Raw genomic sequence first — 23,307 nt, forward strand, 5'->3', positions numbered from 1 at the left:
AAGATATAGTCCAACTCTAAGTCTTAAATTCTTAGGATTCCATGAAATATTATCTAAGCTGCTACATTCAGCAAGAAACATATTTATGCTCCACAATAACACAGGTATAACATGGTAACTAGCGAACATACAATTAGACCTTTGAAATACTTTTCCCTTGGATTAAAACAAAATACCTAGGTAACTTCCTTACATTCCATGCACACAGAAAAATCTACAACACTAACACCTGAACAGTAATTTTTTTCCTTGGTCCATGTGTTCAGAAATGCTTGTTTTACACCTGCTTCTTGCCTACTTGTTTAAACAGGACAGATAAGGAGCATGGAAAGACAATGCACACTGTAAGAAAGAAAAGGGCTGGCGGGCTGGTTGACAAGCGGCTGTCAAAACACCCCTGCTTTTTCTTGACTTCAAGTGGAAGCCAATGTATGTTCGTCACTTCATACAGCCCCCGAGACATCAGCAAGCAAGGAAGGACTTCCTTTTTAAAAATTATTCCCCAACAGGCATGAAGTCCTATGATGCTCTGGAGCACCAAACCAGCTGGTGTAAGCACAGCTGTAAGGCATACTGAGTATGTATACAGTAAAACAAAGTGTTTGCATGCACAGGTCAAAACCCTGCCTGGGAGAGCAAGCCAGTCATCAGCTTCAGGCCATCAGATTCACTTTGGCAGTTTTTAGCTCAGAGCACTTTTCACTGCCCACAGTCCCCTGCACACCTCTACCATCGCTCAGTGCAGATACACTCTCAAAAATTCACTTGGTAACTTTCAGTCAGGTGCTTTTACACCCTGTTCTGGACTTCTGTAATGTCCAGTCTCCATATTAAGTTTTTCAACTGTAGTGTGCCAGAGACACAATATGATATTAAAGTAGTTTCCCTCTGTCAACTTGGCTTACCTCCCATAGCTCTCCAGCAAACACTGTTGTTATTGAACAAAAAACTGAATCAGTTAAAATTAAAATGTTGACATTCATAAAAATTAAATGGGCTTATTCAAACGACCTTTCCCCTCAGAAACATTCACAAAACTCCAGCTGATATCAGTGGGACTTTTGCATGCAGTTTGGGCCCAAAGTTTAAACAGCTTTCTATACGTGGTTTTTAAAACCAAGTTTCAAAATCAATCTGCAGTGGTAAATTTTATGTAGAGCCATGTTTCATTTAAGTTAAACATAGCATTTATCTAAGCCAGCATCCTAAAAGGTCATAATCAACTGAATAAATGAGCCTGCCTTTGCAGAGGCGTATGTTATGGCCTGAGTCCTGCCTTGTTTACAATAGGCATAAGTCAGGAGTATCCCATTGAATCAACAGGTTAAATTGCCACAGCCAAGGATCCAAGTGCACCCATCAGACGAGATGATAGCAGAATCACTTTCAGGCAGTCACTTGGGTTGGCTGATATCTTTCCCTCAAAGACATAAAGTAGTTGGAATGTCAGACCTCAGGCATGTAGAGAGGGGATGTGGGCATACTACAGGGGATAGTCAAGGACTTGCTACACAGAGGGATGCTCACATGGCCCCATTAGAGCAGGTTTCTTGATCTTCTGCGGAAAGGTACGAAGATGCTAACCAGGAGAGCTCTGACCCAAAACAGGGACTTTGGCCAGAATACTCCTGAGTCCCTGATCTAGGATAACAACAAGTGTTCATATTCAGTCCTTTTAATATTTTATCTGTCTTTTCCAAAAGTTAATCAGTTAACACTGCTCTCAGCTGTGTGGAAGTATCTTATTATTCACTCAACCTTCCCCTGTGTTATTTTTTCCTGTTACATATTTCATTTCCTAGATATAACTAAGATAATTTTCCACAGATTATCAAAATGTCATAGTCAAACATCTTGGAATGTCTAATTTTAAAAATGCATGAAACAGCATTAAATTGCTGAGGACACTGAGTCCTTGTTTCTGTCAGGACAGAAGCAGCACTACACAGTCTGAACATTACGTAAAGTCCCTGTGATATGCTAAAAACCTCATTGTAAGAAAATGTCACTTGAATTTGCAGTATTCTGCCTGTAGGAGGTCATTAATTTCTAAAGCATTCTTATGTTACCGTAGAAACAGCAAAAAGAAATAATTTATTTAGCAAAGAACTACCATCCATTTTCTGACCAAAAAAGAGAAATCCCCAAATCTAAGCTACAAGAAATGTATACAAGAGAAAATAACTTAAAAATTAAAAGTGATTCAGTCATGACAACCTTTTTTCATACATTGCTTTAGTACAGACCAGTGGTCACAGCACACATAGCTACTCATCAAACGGGATGGCAGCATTGGGCCCTATATCACAGAAACAGAAAGATTCTGCTTCTAAAGGGGGAGAGACTACTACATAATTATCTCTCAAATTTATCTCCTGAATATAATACACTATGCCTCTTTTTGTTTATTCTAAAACATGTAAAGGTAAGAAATAAAATGGGTGAAAAAAATCTCTGCTAATGGAGACTAGCAATCTCATGTATGTCAAAAGAACTTTGTCCATTTTTACAAACAGTGGGTCTAGCCTAGGATCTTCACTGATATAAGTGAAGCCCTTTGAAATTTCTCAGTGAAAGCAAGATGGGAATCTGATCACTGAATATTTTTTCTGAAAAAAAACCACCTAGTTTTTTTTCTAAATTTCTCTGAAATTCGTATTTAAAAGTGTAATGACTTCCCTGCTTACAGTCAGTTACTCAAATATTCTTAAAGTTGTTCTGAAAAATATATAACTGGCAGCAAAAGGGCACTCATAAAACAGATCCTCAGCTTTCAAACTTTTCAGACATTTCTTAGGATTAAGCATTTCTGTATAGATTGATTAATCTAGCAATGATTTGTTACTCTTTAAAACAAATGCAAATTATGAAAGTTAATCTATTTAGCAGTTAATGTACAGTATGTTCTTTTCATCTGACAGCATGAATTTGGGCAGAAAACCAAATTCTTGCCAGACTTAAAACCACATCTCTTATTAAAAAACAGATTAGGAAAACAGTAGCACTCACAAACTGCTCACTGTCTGCTGCATTTCCACTCACTGCCCTTACCATGTTTCTCATTGTATTTTATTTCTGGTGCATGATGACTTGGGTAAGATCATATCCTAAAATACACTGAAAGCCAAATGATTTGTTTGGAGTGTTTGGGGATAACAGTGGGATTTTTCCCTAAGACATTTTGTGAGTGTTTTTTGCTTGTTCTTCAATCTGTATTATGCATCATCAAATATAACCATCAGTGCTAATTTGTTTAGTTCCTTCAGTTCTCACAAGCCTTGTTCCACACCGAGGCAAATGGCAGTCTGCACAGATTTAATTTACTTTAGCAGTTTCAACAACTTTGTGTGAGCTGAGGGGAATCATAGCCAAAAAAGTATGTCTTTTTTCCATGGCACCTTTATAGAAGGACTCCAGCTAAAGCTGCCTAGTGATGGATCACCATGGACTTTTGAAAGTGAGAGAATATGTATAAGTGGAGAGTTTTCTACAGCACATATTTTGCGCATGCAATTATGCTTAAAGGAGTATGAAATATAAAGCTCTAGAACTTTCACCTCTGGACGATACCTCATAACTGTAGACAAAATCAGCCTGTGACTGAAAGAGGCTGTATAAAAGATGAGAGCACTATAAATTTTCTAAAGTCTGGATTTACTGAAGAAAGCAAGCACACTCCTTTACCAAAGTGGTAAAACACTGTTTCCCTTTTCCTGCTCCACAAACAAACAAAAAAGAAATAAACCCATTCTCTCTGAATAACAATTACCTGGTAATGGAATGGCACTCTCAGAAATGAGTCATTTTCTGATTACTCATTTGCTAAACTCTATACTGTGTTGTCTCTGAGCAGTTCATAAAATGATGATCCTTTGGCATGTGTTTATCTTTGGGCTGCACCAGAGAGCTATGCAAACAGTTTATAGAAGAGATTATCTGCAGTTACTTGGGGGAATATTTGCCCTCTCTGTTTTATGAAGAGAAACAATAAGGGCAAGCATATACTTAGCAAAAATAAAAATACAAGGTGAAACTGAGATTACCCAGCTGGTAAATGATATCAAGTACACAGAATGATTTCTGGGTTTATGTGGATTGATTTTTCCTGTGAATCCTGAAACAAACGAGCCACTTCAAAACACTGAAAAACTGCCTTGCAGAGCAAAGCAGAGGAAGAGGAGGAACTTCCAAGAGCAATTTGTAACTGCTCCAAAATACTTTGGAGATAACAAACATAACTGAAGGGCCTTCAGTGAAAGCCTGGGCAGACGTCCTTGCAGATCAGGTTAGAGCAGTCTAAAAACTTCTCATTTTTTTGCTCTCTGGTGAAGGATACCCTTGTCTGGGATAGTGTAACTGCCCATGTGAGTTCTCCTACTACGTGCAGAGCAAAATAAATCATTACTGAAAGCCATAAGAATGCTTGCCTACACCCTTAATTGCAGGAGACCATTTAGTAATTCAGTAAAATTCCATAAATATCTGAGAGTTTGGATTTTTCATTTCCTGACACTTGACTATAAGATAGCTGGAGAAGCTACTGTATCAAGTTCCCCTTTTCTCACTTGCCTGAAGTGAGGGCTGAAATGTTCACTACACCCAAACTGATTCCTCTTAGGCTACATATCAATACCATGAACTATCAACTGTCCCAGTTTGAAAGGCAATCTCAAGCTTAGCTCTTGATATGATGAGGAGCTGAAGTGGCCAGCAGCTACGGCATCACTGAACAGGTTTGGTGAGAATTCATATGGTGAAGACATCAAGTAAGCCCCATAGGGATTCCTGATACAGGAAAACACTTTAGTGCTCAGTATTTCAGTGTTGTTGGCAATGCAAAACACACACCACACTGTTTTGTTTCTCAGACACCATGGCTCACGGAAAAACTAGCTGAAATACTAAACACTTTTTTATGCTTCCTTTCACAGCTTTTTTGTCATTACTGTTGATAAGTTTATTTCTCCAGAAGTTAAGATCTGTCCTATTTCCAGCCTCAGTCAGACAAATTATTTCAGCTACGTGTTGGTCAAGTATTCACTTCACCAACCTGTGTAACTTTTCATCCGGGTCCAACCATATTTATTTTAGCTTCACAGCCAGCATGACTTCTCTTTTCACGTAAACTTCTATACTAAGCTTTGAAGTTTGAATGATACCTTTCAGTTCCAAAATTGCAAACCTTTTGCTCCTAATTGTCTGGTTTTCCTCAAGTTTTGCCATTTTATCCTTCAATGAGGTAAGATAATACTATACAGTGAAATATTGTCTTATATGCTGCAACAAATATTCTGAGAATCATATCATTAGTCAAAGAGTGTTTTAAAATATCTACAGACCATGTTCAAAGAGTTCTGGCCTAATTCAAGTACTTTTATTGCCCCTCAAAACTGCAGATATGCTGATTGCTGAAATACAAGGTAGATGTTCCACAAGGAAATTTGATTTAGGCCTTTGCTGTCATGCAAACAGAAATTTGTATTCTGTTTGTTCCCTTTGATCACCCAGTAATGATTGACATCTCTACAATGCTCTTACTAACATTTTATCTAACCAAAAAATTAAATAGACAGTTTTAATACAAAGAGTAATGTGTTTTGGAGTACACCATGATAGGATTTTCAAATCCAGCTTAATCTTCAAAGAATTTACATTTGAGTCACAAAGCTATATATGTCAAAATGGTACAAGTAATTTCTAATTTAGTTTTCTCCCAGCTGAAGAACTGAATAAAAAGTAATTCAGTTGAGTGATAGGATGCTCGGTTATTCATACTTATCCTACGAAAAAATCTGTCACAGAATTTTTTATGTAATGTTTTAATTCAGTTGCTTAGAGTAAAATCTCTTACAGGAATGCTTCTGTGACCTTTTCAGTGCAACACCCATTTTAAATTTCATCTGGTTGCATATGAATTCATTTCTGAGATATAGGCAACTATTCTGTTAAATTCTTTGACTCTTTAACCAACTTTGAGAATGTTTTTCTTCTTATTAACAATTTAGTAAGGCAGAAAGGCCAAATAGGAATCGGAGCCCTTGGGAGGTGGGATGGGGCAGGGAGCACCGAAAGGACAAGACAGTCTGTACCTGAGACTGAATTCTGGTTTTCTGATGACTTTGTTGTTTGGATTCTACTGCATTTCACTGCTCTCTAGGATATGTTCTAACAGAAGCTCTAGGCAACACCTTAAAAGACTTTTCTCTTGCTCAAGTTTTATGATAGGATAAAAAGCTAAGCTTACTTTATGAATTTGAAACACACTTGATCTCTCCACATCTCCATGTAAATAAAGGATTTCTCATGAGTTTACTACAAATATACTAATGAAAATATTGCCACCAAATGTAAACGGTTAACTTGGTCAATCCTTTACTAAAATTTGAGGCATCTCCCTAAGGATGTGGACAATTCAGTCTGTTTAACAGTGAGACAGAGGCCTCTCAAGATTCACAAAGGAAGACAAGAATTCCTCTAACCACTGACAGCACAGAGGAAAAAGCAGGGATGTCAGCTCCTCTGTCTACCTGAGATCCAGTCTGCTTTTGTTCTGAGAGTGAAATTTGCATTCCTGGATGTGCAGTGGCTTAGATTCAATGGAAAGAGTAAAGAAGGTTCTTGCCCAGCATACACTGCAGCTTTGTGAATCTGATGGGATGTGAAGATGGTGGAGATGTGAATTCAAATTCTCCTAGAATGTGTAAAGCCTACACATTCTCCCTCTTCTCTCCAAAAAAGTGTTAGACCTCAAAAGGGGCAGCACCACCACCAACAGGGAAGTTCATTAGGTCCTGATCACCTCTGGCTTTTCTGGAGGATATGGGCAGCAGATCTCTCTTCTCATTTACCTGGATCTCAGCAGCATTCTGGGCAGGAGACAAGCTCTTTTTCCCTCAAAAGAAGCATTCAGATCTTGCATGAGTAGTGAAAGCAAGTGAGTTAGGGAACTTTCAGCGTGAATTGCAAGGTGCCTGATTCTCTAACGGCTGCATCCTGGCTCAGCATAAGTACGTGGATTGGATCTTTGTCTTAGTGGGATGGGCAGTGTTGGTGCCTAGAGCTCTCATTTGCTCCTTCTATAGTCAATAGACAAATAAATGTTCAGCTGAAGGAAAAATGAGATCTCAGATGGACTATGTGCCTTTCTTCATCAACCACAGAATTCTAGAGCATCCATGCCGCAAACTGCAGTGTTCAAGTAAGTGCCTAAACTTTAGTGGGAAGAATTCAGCACACTGGCATATCATTGGAAATTATTTTTTTAAATTACTTGATTTTATATTTTCCTTTTTAAAAAGGTTTTTCTCGTTTGGTTCCTAATCTATGTTGTAAACAAAAAGTGAGACTTATGCAGAAACCGTGAGTCAAGTATATTGCTAGTCTCTAACTCCATTAGCATCAATGGACAAGTCTTAATTCCACATAATTCATTTGCAAGATGTTTTCAAGTGTCATGCCTACACAGCTGCAGTGCCAGCCTTCAGCAATACATACCTGGCCAGCACAGAGCAGTCACATTTCCTTTCAAGGCCTTTCATTATCCTCTGACAATCTACAGATGACACTGAGAATGCTCACAGAGAACTAGTCTGGGAAATTCTCCACTCAAAGGCAGAGAAAGAGCAGTCTCCCCTCCTTATAAGAAAGTCTTTGGCTCTGACTTCACGCTTAGCCAGCAGTCTGTTTATGCTCAGCTCCAGGTTTTTAGTTAGAAGCAGGGTATTACTCATTATCTCTTTGCCTAGACTAGATGTTGTTTCTCTAATGCAAAAATGGTCCCTGAACATCTTTCAGTCTCAGTACAGTAGCGATGCTGCAAATTTTCAAATGGATGAGATACTTTAACTCCATTAATTAATCCCCTTACATTAAGAACAATCTGCCACTAAAACTGTTCAGAAGTTGAGAGTTATAAGAAAAAATATTTCTCTGAGGCTAATGTGGAAGTACAGTCAGTTTTGGTTGGTGCTCCTGAGGAACACCTTTTTCAAGAGACCCAGAGTCCCCTCCACAACCAGTGATTTAACACATTTTTTTTCTCTGAGGACAGTAGGTTTGGAAAATCCATGTAAAGTAGCAGAGTGTTTTTATGCCTATTCTGCATTCATATATTTGCTTCTATGGAAAACTTGGGAAGACACTTTAAGACACCATAAACATTAATCAAATAAATGAATGACCATACAGAAAACATTAAATAATTACCTTCAAGTGTTTCTCCCTCTCCAGAAAGGGCATCTCCTGCTCCAGAGGCATACAAGGCGGACACAGTCAATGCATACCTAGTGGCTTGGTCCAAGCCTTTCAGCACTTTAGAGGTAGTGTCCCCTTTCACAGTCACTTCCTTGGTTTCACCTCCTGCAACTGGAGTGTAGGTTATAAAGTACTGCTGCACTTTGCCTGGAGCAGCACTCCAAGACAGCTTCATTGTTGATGTTGTAGCATCAGAAACTTTCAAGTTTCTTGGATTTCCTCGGACTGCACATGTCAAAAGAGGATGAAAACAAGTTGAAGCAAACTTCATTTCTTGGCTGATTTTTTAGGTTACTACAACATAGGACTTTATGATAAAAAATAATTCCTGAATAGCCTGCACTAACACTGCTACAGTATACTTTTACCATAATCAGGATTTTACAATTCCATCCCCACCCTCTTTAGGCAAAAATGCTCAATAAAGTCTTTTTATTTCCATTTTTTTTTCTCTTAAAACAGGCTCAATCATTCTAGTACTTATATGTACTAGAAACTTAATATATGCTCAACTTCAACACGCCAAGATCCATGTTGAAGTCACTATCTGCAGAATCAAGTCAAAGATGACCAACGAAATTAACACACCTACAGAGTTCTTTTGATTATAATTCTTCTGGTTTATAATATCTAAGATCTCAGTGACATTTCAACAATGATTAGGACATTCATAAATGTCTCCATACTCTCTGGATTTTGTTTAATAAGGCATAATACATGTTAAAGGATCATGCATCTTCACACAAGTCTACAGTGATAACTTCAGTAAATTAAATGTTTCATTAATTCCTTGCTAAGCACTCAGAACAAAATGCAAACAGGGTCTGAATTTGCTCAAAAGGTATATAATTTATATCACTGACAATATGAAGAATCATGAGGACAATTAATTAAATATACAGGTAGATTCTTCACCCAAGTTACCTTGCCATATCAGGTGTTACAGGTTCAAGAGACTATATTTCAAATTGAAATATTGCAATTTTGATAAATTAAATTGCCTCTCCACTAGGCTTGGGCAATGTTATAATTCTTTGTTCATCTGGGAGAATACATATGAATTATGAGATTTATTCTCTTTTCAGTATGAATATGTCAGCATCCAGGGAGTTTTTCTCAAGCTTACTACATTCATAGCATTTGTCATGTACCTTCGTCAGTTTTTGCATATCCATTCAATGAATTCCCAGGGCCAGACTGATACTCGGGAATAACAGACACTTCATATCTTGTATCTTGGATCAAATTCTGCAGAATAGTTGATCTATCATTTGCTGATACAGTCACTTGTCTCCTTTCTCCTCCAGTAAGGGGTCTATAAACAAGCCTGTACCGTAGGACGTTTCCTGGAGCTGGTGTCCAGCCAACTACAAAGCTATCAGTAGTTTCATCTGTTATCCGTAAGTTTCGAGGAGCACCTTTAACTACAAAAAATACACACATATAATTTGTAAATATTTGCCTTTGGTGAAGTAGTATCTGAAGTAAAACCATTCCAACCATTTTGTTAGCTCATCCAGTTTAGCAAAACAACAGCTTATAGTGCGCTCCCATTGTTTTAGGATACACACACCACTAGTAATTTCTGAAAATTTAGGGCCAGAGTTACATTCAGCAGTGTAACAAAGTTGTCCCCAAGAGTATAATAATCCCAGTTTATATAATAGATTCTGAAAATTAGGACAATCTGATCGTTTTTAGCAGTACCAGTAGAACTCAACTGTGTAAGGGACATTTGGGCATAGTGGGGAAACTTCTTAACACGACAAATGGTATAGGTTTCCTCGCTGTAGCCATTTGCATCTGCACCACTTCCATTTACAGACAGTTCTCAGATACACCTGATTACACACAGGCAGCTCTCCTATTTTAAAAAATGACCAAAGAAAATGCAACAGGAAAAAAACCCACCAAAACAATTCTATTTCTCTAAGTAAAATTTTTGCAACAAAAAATGTATTCATTGCTATATGAGTTGAACCTAATGTTTAAAAAAGGCTTCTGAATTTCATCTCTAACTCAAATAAATAGCTTGTTATTCCAAAAACTAAAGAAAAACTGTAGTGAATCATTTAAGCTAGCCTGCTCCTTGACAAAAGATATAGCAGCTCAGATGAACTTGTAGGCACACCAAACAAGACTCAACTCTTCCAACAGACATTAAGATCTACTGTACTGCAAGTTGCCTAGAGTTGCATTGTCATTTAGGGGAAAAAAAACCTCTGTTTTTTTGTTCTTTACTACCTATATGCTATAAGCATTTTTCTTTGATGTTAAAAGTGAAGCAATTAATAATCTTAGTTTTAAAGAAACAAACTTGTTTCCTATTAATCAGAAATACAATACTCAACTTCAAATGCTTTAAAAGCCTGAAACCAAAGTTAACTGCCAAGAAACCCATCTGGCCCGAACTGTTGGCTAGATCTGCATGGAGAGCTGCTGATGTTTACATGACTGCAGAAGGACTATCTTCTCAGACACATCGGGATATCATCAGATCATGATGCTGACAGTTATTTAAGGCAGTATCAGTTACAACATGGGAGAACTGATTATTTTTATTAAAGCTTTTCCTTCCCCTGTCCCTTACACACAAAAGCTACATATTCTAATCAGCCAAGAGTTTGTCTGTTTTCCTAAGGGAAAATTATGTGTGTCCAAAATATTCTGACTGGTAATGTCATGGAAATGTGAATACTGACAGTGAAACCTGTATCTTCCAAACTTAACATCCAAAATAAGCTATTTTATAGGCATTTATTTCTATCAGTCCTAAGAGGAAATACCAATTAACAAAGCTCCTTGCTGTTTCTTTTTCTCCCTGGGAACAATTTATGTCACCAAAGGTCACAAATGACAGCATGGAATAATTAAAAAGAGTGGATCAATATTTTTAAAAGCAGGATTTAGAGTAGACCGAGTATTCAACTACTGGAACAGAAAATCAAATTTACTGTCATGCTGTTCCTTTCAACCAGCAGAAATGCATCATGGCAACTGTATCAAGAAAAAGTACAGTTACCATGCTTAAATTGACAGCCCTTGATCACATAAACTCACACTGACATGAGTAGAAGTTTGGCATTAGTTATTGGATCAGACCCATGAAGTTCTGACAAAAAAACAGGTGACCAAAACTCAACCCCCCTTTAAGCCTAAAGTATCTAAAACAGAATTTCTACTAATGTTAAGTTAGATGGCATAGTAAATTACATAGGCACACATTTCACTTTAAATATATTGAAGTCAACATGCATTCTTGCATCAGAATCATACCTATTCATTAGAGCAGAACAGAATTGAATAGTTCAGTTGGAAGGGACCTACAATATTCATCTACTCTAACTGGACTGTATATTAACATTAATTCATGCCACTGAATTTATTATTGAAAACTTACTACTTCCTTGAAAAGAGACCAATGCAGAGAAGCACAGCATCCATCCAGCTTTCAGGGAAAATAAAATCCAATCTTAACAACTTAATGTTTGCATATCATTGGAATTCTGTATCTTTACTGAATGCATTGAAATACAATAATGTTTATTCTCATTCTGCATAGCTTCTCAGCCTCAGCTGATGCTCCTCATAGATTCACTCTTCAATTATGCAAATTCTTTTTTGAACATATGACTCCTTTGTGTCTGAGAATAATGGGAATCCTACCTTCTAAGGTGGTTTCTTCTCCATCCAAGGGAGGGCCATCACCATCTTCATATTCAGAAATCACACTGACTGCATAAGTAGTTTCAGGCAGCAAATTGGTGAGAACTGAGCTAGTACTTGAAGCTGGTACTGAAACAATGAATTCATCTCCACCAACTGCTACTTTATATTTAATGAGATAGGACAAAACCTCAGATCCAGCTGAAGACCAGCTCACTTTGAAACTGTCAGATGTTATGTCAGAAAAGACCATGTTCTTTGCAGGCACATAAGCTGTATAGAAATAAAAATGTGCATGTGAGGCATACCTCCTAGAATATTTTAAACACAAAATCTCTAAAATAAATTAAAAATTCCCTCAATAATTTCATTTATTCTAATTGAACAGATATTTTATTGCACGTGCACAGTATTTGCTTATAGCTATCAAATTTGATGAAGTTCATATCTAGGTTGCCTAAAATCATTCAACAAAGAGTAGAAGCATCAACTCAGTGATTTCTAAATCAAATTAAAACAGTCCATCTATACTCATGAAAACTTAAGTTAGAATCTGATGATCAAGTTAGGTTTCCTCTTTTATATGTCCCATCGATGGTAATAACATTATGTCCTCAATGGAAACTAAGAATTGTTGGGATTTATTTCATATCTAGATTAGAAATAGGACAAAATAAATACCAGTATTTTTTCAGGAACGAAGTTGAAGGGGAAACAAGGAATTTGACATGAAGCACAAACACAAACCTGACACCCTGAGCTTGTTTTGGTTGGCCTAGTCAGCCTAACAGTGGGAATCTTAAGACTGCTTCAGCCCTCTAAACAAAGGCTGTGCTGCTGGTTTGTTCCTCAAAGCTATCCTGAAACAAAAGGCTTATTTTTAAAGAGAGTGGGGTTTTCAATATTGGGACTATTCAATGTTTGTGTTCTACTAAACACAGGTAGGAGCACTGAGGGTGCAACTAATCATAAGTAACTTTAGCTGACCAAAAGCTGGTCATTTAGAAATCTTTTAAGTTTTTAACATCCAAGATGGCCAAGTTTGGATGCATGCGAAGACTTTCATGTGCTACTTCAGTTCAGTCTTAGAAGTCTTCAGTCTTCGTACAGTTAGACTGAGATAATATCACCTAGCATCTGCTGTCTCAAGTTGTATTGTCTAAGCTCATACCAGAGGGTCATTAATTTTACTCTAAATATTAATCAAATCATCCCTAGAGTTGTTGGCATTGCTTCACTGCCTTTGGAAATCTAAAAGACAAGCCTATATTAGCTACCTCATCTTAGACAGCTAAAAACGAATGGGCATGGTAACTGTTCTACTCAAGATACTGAGTGTAAAAGCAGAGCACATCCACTAAGGTCATTCCAATAGACACACATTTAATAGCTTTTTAGATACTTAACAGGGGAGGGGGGAAAAATTTCTCCAATAATTTTTTCATCTCCATTTCACCATTCATTTCCCTTGCTTTTAATACGTTTGAAAATGAGAAGCAAATCCCCAGTTATTAAAATTATCATTTGTATGTGGACAATTTCACCAATGTACATTCTTTAGGTAACTACAAGAATAAAACATTGGTTCAGATATTTTTTCACTGCATTTTCTACATTCCTCTAAGTAATAGTAGTTACTTACATTTTCTCCTTATAGCAGCCAGTTCCTGCTCAATTCGTAGGCAGACTGACTGTGTAAGCTCAAATGATATTCTTTGAAAAGCATCAAAATCTTCCACTGTGTAAACGTGGGTCTCAGCAGGAGGTGATGCAATCGCTTCCAACTCTGTACGCACAGCATCCTTCACACCAACTGCAAATATTTCTACATCTGCGTCCCTCAGCTTTATTGCAGGTTCTTTAAAAGCATCTGACGATTTTCCATCAGTAATAAGAATCATGACTCTTGGCACATTTGGTCTTGATCCTTTGCTGGTAACAAATACTTTCTCCCTCACATATGTCATTGCTTTGCCTGTGTTGGTAGATCCACCTCTGTAGGGGAAGGTGTTAATAGCCTGAATTATGTCTTCCACTTTGTTGTATCTGTTCAAAGAAAACTCCATATGGGGATCTCTGCTGTACTGGACAAGACTTATCTGTACTTTTCGAGGCGATATCTCAAAGCTTTTAACTAACACTTCCAAAAAGGCTCTTACTTTTACAAAATTGGCGATACCAATGCTGTAGGAACCATCCACTAAAAACACAACATCAGCTTTTACATCCACACCCCGTGAGCATTCTGCAAAGAGAAAGAATAACCATTGTAAACAGATTTTCAATAGCCACCGCATTACAATTGCATCTGTAGTTCATGTATCACACCCAGTTGCTTATAAACAAAATAACTATGCTAAGCAAAGCTGTTTCTCATAAATTATAAAGGTATGAGATTAAAATAAGCATCAGAGCTTTAATCAATGAAAAGCTACCATGTGAAAATAATGCAGTGGCTCCTAACTTACCCACTTGAACTTTTACTTGTTGTGTTTTTTCCATTATCGTTATTGGCTCACTGGGGGTCAGTCCTTTCATTGCATAAACATTAATTTGATACTCTGTGTCTGGAGAGAGATCTTTAACATTGAGAGCAGTAGTCTGAGGACCCACACTCAGTACATGTTGTTTTCCACCAGCTATCATTGGAATGAACTGCAGCCGATAGCCAGTTATTTGGCTTGTGGATGGATCCCAAGTGATCCTAACAGATTTTGAGGAGATCTGAGTGGCCACCAGATTTGAAGGAGGCTCCACCACTGAAAGAAATGAAAAGCAAACCCAAAATATTAATTACAATAAAAGCATGTTTTCTTCACGGTTTTTATTTCTGGAATAAACTTACTTATCTTTGCTTAATCTTTACTAAAAATCACTTTTAGCATAAATAAACAGAAGTGAATCACAGGACTGTCCAAAAGCGACATAGAAATATGAACAATTCGTGGTCCCTCAAGTATAGAAGAAGTTCCAAGAGAAATTCTGCCTTGCTTTAAACCCATTTCAATCAGAAGTGAAAGCTACACTCACAGAAACACAGTAGAAAGTGTGAACAAATGCAGACTTGAGCAGAGCACTATGACAGTGGAGTCATCTCTGCTGCCATTTTGGTCAAAGAATAACTAGTCACTCAAAACCTTACAGGGTCAGAAAGCTGCAGTGACACAGGTTGGTGTCTGTGTTTTCTCAGTATTCTCCAGTTTTCATTCCTTGGTTCTTAACCTATTACATATTCTGCCCCTTTACCAAGCAGTTTTTTCCCTTTAATACATTTTTCCACAGAAGTGACGCCTGTGTCCAAACTGACTGTATGAGACTGATAACTGCACATCAATGTTGCCTTTGAAACTATGGAATAATGGAGCTATTCCAAACCTACTACATCACATGTTCTGTTCTCATGCATTAAAAACACAAGACTGAGACCAGTTTTCTACACTTGCTAAATGAGGCAACAGATCAAACTCCAGAAGTAAAGCAAAGGAAGTAGGGATAGCCTCTTAAATATGCATTGGAATAAACTGAGCTCTATAAATATGTGTATACAAAGTACCTCACCTTCTTCTCCACTGACCAGTTCACCTAGTTGTTCATCAACACCAGAGCACACTTGCAAGATAATTTCATTCTGTATATCCACAATTCCATCAAAATTAGCCACATTAAACACATGCTTCAGTGAAGGCTGAGATGCAATTAACTTGAGTTCCTTTGCATCTGCTGCTTTTATACCTAGAAGTTGCAATAGACAGGACTGTGTTAAGTAGCCATAAAATACAGACACCTGTGAATGTACTCATGAAATGTCAGAACATCCTGGGGTAAAGCTGAGTTTAATTTCTCTTCTGTCTTTTGTCATTATCAATAATCAAACTACGAAAACATACAAAATAATGAGGTAACACACTCCATTTCCAATGCAAGAAAATAATGTGATATCCTCAGTGAGGCCAGGGCTGAAACTATGCTAGTCAGTCATCCTAATCTCCATGTAGGAGCTACAGAATTACTATCAAATTAACACAAATGGTATTTTTCACTCTGGAGGTCGGAAATGACCCACTAATGCATACGGATTAAAAGAGAGGCATAATGAAATTCTTGAAACACGAATCTGTACAACATATACATTATTTCTTTATCAATGTTAATCTCTCAATCATTACAAAAACTCGACATACCCAAAGAAAAAACTTCAACTCCTATGTTGCGAAGCTCTCTTGCAGGAATTTCTACATCATCTTGAGCTTTTCCATCAGTAATGACAATTGCTACTTTGGGAAAGCCTTTTCTTGCTCCAGCAGACTCAGTGAAGGTGTTTTGAACCAGGTAATCAATAGCCTCACCTAAAAACAACACCACAAATTGTGTTTTACTAGACTTGTATGAACCAGGATTTAAAGCAAATTTGAATTATGAAACTAAATGCTGAATAAACATGTATGTGGAAAATCTGTACCTGTCATTGTGTTGCCACCTTTGTAAGGTATCCTTTTAATTGCATCAATAAGATCACTACTTCTCAAATACTGATTTAAATTGAACTCTGTTCTTGTATCCGAACTGTACTGAACAACTCCAACTCTTGTCTTTTCTTCCCCAATGTCAAAAGCTGATACAAGGGCAACCATGAAGTCCAGAATATATCCAAAATTATTTCTCCCTACACTCCATGAGCCATCTACCAGGAAAACTAAGTCTGTCATTGCACTTATGGAGCATCCTGGAACATAACAGGAGAAAAAAAAGCAAAACTCTATTAGCAAATGAACGATAGCATTCTTACAAATCATTGAGACATCTAACGGGAACTTAGTAGGGAAAAGTCAAAAAAACAGATGTTTAATAGATTGATCTTCTTATCTGGAATATTTTAGTTGTGGAAGCATTATTCACGTAAGTGAATTTACCCATACGAGTTTTCTAGCCACCATTATTAAAAAGAAACTGTTTTGAAACCCCTCTCATGCTAATCCACAAGATCTGTTATGCCTCAACAGATGAAAACACACATACAAAACTTTTTGCAGTGATTTGATGTTACAGAAAAACATCATTTTGTTACGACTTCTGCCTTGTATCTTTATGTCCCCCCTTGTATCTTTATAGCTACACTGGCTCTTCTGCAACGTCTTTTATCCACAGCACAATGCTTGTTGTTAATAGGACACTCAGGGACTTGCTCAGGTTAGTCGCATGAAATTCCTAGTTTCAGTACCAACTTTGCACCTTAATCTTTCAATCCAGCCACTAAATTCCTTCTATCCCAGTCCCTTCACAAGTTTTCTTAACTCTGGACAACTTTACAAGTGAACTTCATTGGTAGGTGACACAGTTTAACTTTACGGGGTACTAGAGCTAGACCTCAGATAAGACAAATCTCAGGTAAGTTGAGAGATAAAACATCTTACTTTGTAATTGAGCCTCAACCTTCTTTTCCTCTGGTATCCCTGGACCACCTGTCTGAACTGCAGAAAGCACACAGTAGACAGAATTAATGGAGGAAATCAGGTTAAATTTGTAAACATCAAAGAAAAGCATTTAGGGAATTAGACACAAATCTGACAAGACTCAGAACATAAAAACATAAATATAGGTTGTGAATAATACATCACCTGTACTTACAGAGGTGACAACATAGTATTCAGGACAACAAAAAATACAGAAAATGCAAATAACTAAGGATACTATGTATTTGTATATCTTGTACAGTAATTTCCTGAAAATTAACTGCAACATCCCTGGATGAAATACCAGTATTTCTCATTTCTAAAAACTAGGGTAATTTATCATAAGTAATTTTCCCATGGTTGTTTGTGAAGCTTGATACATGAGACAAAATACATCATAAAAGAGAGTATGCTGTGGATTTTTACTCAATTAAATTTATTTTATGCTTTAATTATTAATATAAATTATAAAAAACTTAAATTCAATATTTTAGTATGCATTCAGATATATTGTGCCACATTTTATTATTATTTGATGACTATAGTTAGTTTTTTCACACACGCACACGCACACACATACACACACTGGGGATGTCTGTCGAATTCATTTGTTACTGAGGTCAATGATCATCTTCCCCTTGACTTCAGCAGATGCAATTACAGAAAGTAGGTTTAGCTCAAAGAAAAACCAGGTGTCTCCTGCCAAGAATTCTATAGGGGTTGTCAGACACTATATATCCATGTCAGTCTCCTTTGATCTCTTGCAAATTCTCTCTGCGTCTATTACGAATAATGGGAAAAGGATGTTCAGACAGCTCCATCTAATGAGAGTTTAGGTATGTGGCAATTTTGTTGAGGAACTGGATCAAAGTTTTATGAATGACCACTCAGCTATCTTACTTGGTTTTCTGATTGTATAACAGCTACTTACTTGTCAGCTGGCCAAAAACAGGTAGACTCTCCTCTCTGTCATCATATGAAGCTATCGATACAACATACTCTACATCAGGTATAAGATCTGATAAGACAGTTTGGGTAGTGCTAGGTGAAAGAGTAAATTCTTTAGTAGGTCCATCTGCAATAAATATATAAAACACTTAATGCAGTCTTTAAATCCAATAATATTGATAAGTTTATCATAAAACAAAATGCAACAGAGAATAATCTATCTAAAATCCAATTATAATTTTAGAATGATAGACTTTTGGTTTTCATGAAGTATGAATATTGAAACATGAAACTTCAAACTAACTTGATCAATAGTGAACAAATTACTAAATTCCAGGAAATTTGAATCTCAAAATGCACATACAAAATGTACTATCATCTAACAAATCATGGTCCAGGTCTGATTCAATATCACTTTTACACTAATTATTTCTCAAAGTGAAATAGAATAATGACTCTTACACAGCACAATAAAATTCTTAACCTTCACGGTAAAAGTGCAGAAGAGGAGTAGAGTGATGATTCTACCTTCTTTTTGCTCCTTGGAAAGGAAAGGCATTCAAAAATTATTTGCAGTCCCAAAACAGTAAACGCTATGGTAAAAAAAGTTCTAACTTGGAACAATCACTGGTCCTTGTATGCCCTTTGCTTCTGCTCAGTCTTGATCACAAACTTCAGAAATATTTTAACAGTTACTCTCATACTTAAAGTAGCTATAAGCAAAAATAAACCCAATGTTTCAAAAAATGTAATCTCATAACAAAATTTTACAGAACTCACCATTTGTTGGAACCACAGTTATTCTGTAACCCACTATTGCATCTGGTGGCCTTTTCCATGACATTTGAACATTATGTTCATCTATAATTGTAAAATTCAAGTCTGATGGTGGATTAACTGCAAAAGATTTATACCAGGTGGATGTTTAAAAAATTGGAAAAATAGTAAATGAATAAATAAAAGAATATTGAGCAAAGCTTACTAAAATTGTCTTTGCATAAATTTGTTTCCAACAAATATAAAGATATGTTGTTGGAAAAAGAGTAAAATAAAAGCTGACAAAATGTGACAAAACATCAAAGAGTATATGCATTACAGAAGACAGCACAGAACATATGTTTCTTGAGTTGCCAAGACATTCAAGAATGGCCAGCAAAATCAAGCACAACAGAAAACACATTTGGATACATGTACAATGAGTTCACAGATAATAACCACATATGCAAACATTTCACATAACGATTAAAGGAAATTTTTTTACATGCTGGGTGCAATCCGTACAAGCATGCCAAATCACAACCTGCTTACAATATCATGAGATCATTTAGGATGTGGGAAACACAGTAGTCTTCTTAATTAGACATCAAAGGATTTATCAGTTTTTTAATATAGTCTCTGCATAGTAATATTCTCTATCAATTTCACTGAATCTAGAAACTTGGCAGAGAAAAGAAATAATTTAAAGAATACAGGAAAAGATGGGGCATTTAATGTTCAGCGAAAGAATTTCTGTTGGGGTCTAGATATGAATATAGTTGCAAAATGTATATCTGTAATAATGATACACTTAGGTATCACTTTATTTCAAAATATAGAAAGCTTCACCCCTTTGTCCCTAGAAGTCACTAAAGTGACATATTATGCACATAGCAGCAAAGGATTCGGGAACTAAGGGGATAATGAATAGCATTAATAATGATGGCAATTTGCTAAAATATTTGAGCTAATACTAAGTTCACAAAAATAAAATTCTACCTGTTTACACCAGATTTCTGTACAGTTTCAAAGGTGTAAACTATTGTTTTCATGTTCCCTTTGCAGCAGGTGTACCCATACTAATAGTGGCATTTTAACATAAAATGCCAGTATGGTTCCAAACAACACAATGGTTAATTATGAAAAGACAACATCAAGGTATATTTATGGACATTTATTTTGCAGAATTTATAGAAAACGGCAAAGAGAGCACCAGTGATCTGAACAAATGACTGCAAATAAAATTTGTAGGAGCTGATGACAGAAGTAACTGAACAGTACAGAAAGAAATAGTTTACATACGCTATTTTGCAGCATCATGCATATGTAAATGAAATGTTGATTATTATTCTTTTAGCTTCCCACAATGGACAAAAGCCTCCATGTACAAGGTTCATTACACAAAGACGTTTCATAAATATTTTATAATGATATTCTCTTCGTAAAATTGTCATGCTTATTCATGCAGTATTTTACTGACTCACTGTCAGTGCATGGTAGGTGTTTAAATAGGTCTACAAAGTAAGATTAGATCCAGCCATACTTTCCTTAACTACTTGAGAGAGGATTTTGCAGGCATTTTTAATAGACAGATCTCTGTTTCATGGAAGATCTCCATCATATGTCAGATTTCACTTCAGATTTGTATATAATTTTAAAAGCAGATAGAGGTAAATGCTAGAATGTTTAATTATGAAAAGTTACCGTTCAGTTGCAAAAAGTAAAATTTTTTGCTCAAAAAATCTGGCATTTTTCTCCTTTTAATTTTCTGTCATTTCAAACCATAGGATAATATGGCTTTGTAATACTGATACGATAGATAACACTAGTACTGAAGTAAATGTTATTTTTCCTGTTGTCCATACACAGGCAGTGAGATTAGACCATTAACCTGCATGCACATTTTATTCATCAGTTTATGAGTATCACAATGCTAGAGACATCAGGGTAGTTACTTAGTATCAAAATCATGCAACACATGTTAATAGGAAAATACATTTAGGTGATAAGAATATCATTATAAAATATTGTTTCAGTAGCAATGGCTCAGGACAAATTTAATGCAAAGGCAGAGACAACTGACCTGAGCATGCTTTTAAAAAAAAATTCAGTACATGGAAAAAATAGCACTACCAACCTTGCAAGTAAATTGGCATGTTGCAGCAGAGACTTTAGGCTTTAACTGCTGAAGGACAGCAGCAGCCCAACTTGTTGATATCCAAATGACCGGATTCCAGATAAACTGAAAAAGCTGACTGTGAGGAAGTCTTTAACATCTTAAAGGATCTTAATCCATTTTATGAAAATTCAGATGCAGATCTTGGCAGGTAACAAGAATAGTACATCAATTCGCAAGTGACGTATCCGTTCATCCAGGTCATCACAGCACTTTAGAACAATGGTATTGCAGGGGACCTTGAAAGTCTCCTCATCCATCCCATAGTCAAGACATGATGAGCCACCCCAAGTCATTTCTGACATGTTTGCTCAGATCATTCTTAAAGATCTCCACTATTGGCAAGACTGCCAGCTTCCCACAGAAATTACTCCAAAGGCCTCACTGCTTTTATCATCATAAAGTTATTCCTGACACCTAACCCCAGTCTTCATTGCTGCACTTTAAATCCATTCATTCTCAACCTATGGCTGGCTTATCAAACTCAAGCACTGAATACTACACCCATTCAAATCCAAAAAGGAACCTTGCCTGAGTGAAAAAAAGGAGCAGTTTGGATCCAATGTCATCAAAATATCTGCCAGATGGCCTGCAAGTTTTTGATACTCAAACAGAATCTCCAAAACAGCCATGGACCTTCACATGGGTCAGATTTCACCCAAATGAAACCATATGTGGGGTGAAGATCAAACCATGGTCATATGACTGAGAGCAGTAAGCTGAGCCAAAGTACAGCAAAATGTTTAGATGATAAAAATCTTATTGTGATAATAAAATAGGGTAACTGTTACTCGACCTCATTAAAATTCTTCTTCCAGAAAGGAATTCACCAGTGGAAAAATAATACATCTGCAATACTGAATCAGACCAGAGTTCTAGGAACAAAATGACCTTAGTTGTGGTAGGAGATTGCCCCATTACTGGGACAAACCTTAAAACTTCACTTTACAAAATCTGACATGCAAGCACAGCTTTACTCAAGCAAGCAGTCCTGATGTTAGACTACTTGCAGAAGTGAAGTTGCACCTAATGCTCACAGTGTAGTGACAATGTTCATCCTGTGTCCATCAAAATCCATGCCACACCTCTCACTGACTTGAGTCATGATCATAATATGTGATGGCATTATAGTATTGCCTTAATACAGTGATCCCAGTGTTGATGCACAGAAATGCATGGCTCCCTAACAGTTTTCCCGAGTAGTAAAAAATATCCTGCTGCACAACAATAATGTTTACACTGCATTAATTTGGACCACTCTCAGAACTGTGATATGATAATTTTCTTAATTGGATAGTCTATGCTATGCACCACAAAAAAACCCAAAACAGAACAAAAACCACAAACAAAACCCCAAACAAAAAATAAACGAACAAAAAACCAACCAGACATAATATACTTAATTCATAGCCATTTCTTGTGTTATTTACATGTGTAATAAGAGTATATTTTCTAAAACAAAAAAATATAGAGCAAAACATTTTTTTCATGCTATGCAGGTCTTATACTAGGCTTGTATTACTTTACAGGTAATACAAATCTAATATACAAAAGTCTACAGCTTTTTGCAGATAACACAGTGTGACTGCTAGAGAATTCCAGTGAATATGTTAACAAGACAGAAATAAAATATAACCAGAAGCTCAAATAATTTATATCCAGAACCACACTTAAAAGTGATATGTCTTGGAAGTAGCTGCCATCCACAATCCCTATGAGAAACAAAATTTGTAATTCCACTCACTGGAAAAGATGGACTATGATTAGCATGTGAAATAACATATTAGCCCATGTTAAAATAACATGAAATCTACACAATCTACAGAAGCTGAAGAGTAAGCCCAGCCTTACTGTCACAGTGATAAGCCCTGCTGAGGCTGGAAGATGCCAAAACTCCTCATGTCGTATTTTTTCCAGAAATGGCATGGATTTGGCACAACTAACTAGATCATGACCCCAGTCAAGCTCCTCTGAAGTCTGTGTGGTCAGTGCAACTGGGAAAAAGAATGAGCTACAGCCTAGAAATGTAGTAAAGAGCTGCTTCTCAGACTTGTTGGA

At 36.6% G+C, this 23,307-nt stretch overlaps 1 protein-coding gene across 3 annotated transcripts in view; it reads right to left on the minus strand.

Annotated features, from left to right (window-relative positions):
- COL12A1 (collagen type XII alpha 1 chain) overlaps nucleotides 1–21,303 on the minus strand; it is a 93,907-nt gene extending 72,604 nt beyond the window's left edge. For all 3 annotated transcript variants that reach the window (XM_017825852.1, XM_017825836.1, XM_017825846.1), the window contains exons 1-12: nucleotides 21,211–21,303; nucleotides 19,098–19,214; nucleotides 18,301–18,444; nucleotides 17,331–17,387; nucleotides 16,379–16,642; nucleotides 16,101–16,265; nucleotides 15,478–15,651; nucleotides 14,388–14,678; nucleotides 13,562–14,164; nucleotides 11,920–12,192; nucleotides 9,405–9,677; nucleotides 8,206–8,478 (exon numbers count right to left, since the gene is read on the minus strand). In XM_017825852.1, coding sequence (XP_017681341.1) covers nucleotides 8,206–8,478; nucleotides 9,405–9,677; nucleotides 11,920–12,192; nucleotides 13,562–14,164; nucleotides 14,388–14,678; nucleotides 15,478–15,651; nucleotides 16,101–16,265; nucleotides 16,379–16,642; nucleotides 17,331–17,387; nucleotides 18,301–18,444; nucleotides 19,098–19,214; nucleotides 21,211–21,229 — 2,653 coding nt within the window. In that variant the 5' untranslated portion in view covers nucleotides 21,230–21,303. The remainder of the gene's footprint in view (nucleotides 1–8,205; nucleotides 8,479–9,404; nucleotides 9,678–11,919; nucleotides 12,193–13,561; nucleotides 14,165–14,387; nucleotides 14,679–15,477; nucleotides 15,652–16,100; nucleotides 16,266–16,378; nucleotides 16,643–17,330; nucleotides 17,388–18,300; nucleotides 18,445–19,097; nucleotides 19,215–21,210) is intronic.
- Between the last annotated feature and the right edge of the window lie 2,004 nt (nucleotides 21,304–23,307).

Source organism: Lepidothrix coronata, unplaced genomic scaffold, assembly GCF_001604755.1.
Source record: "Lepidothrix coronata isolate B3197 unplaced genomic scaffold, Lepidothrix_coronata-1.0 Scaffold4, whole genome shotgun sequence".
Lineage (NCBI taxonomy): Eukaryota > Metazoa > Chordata > Aves > Passeriformes > Pipridae > Lepidothrix > Lepidothrix coronata.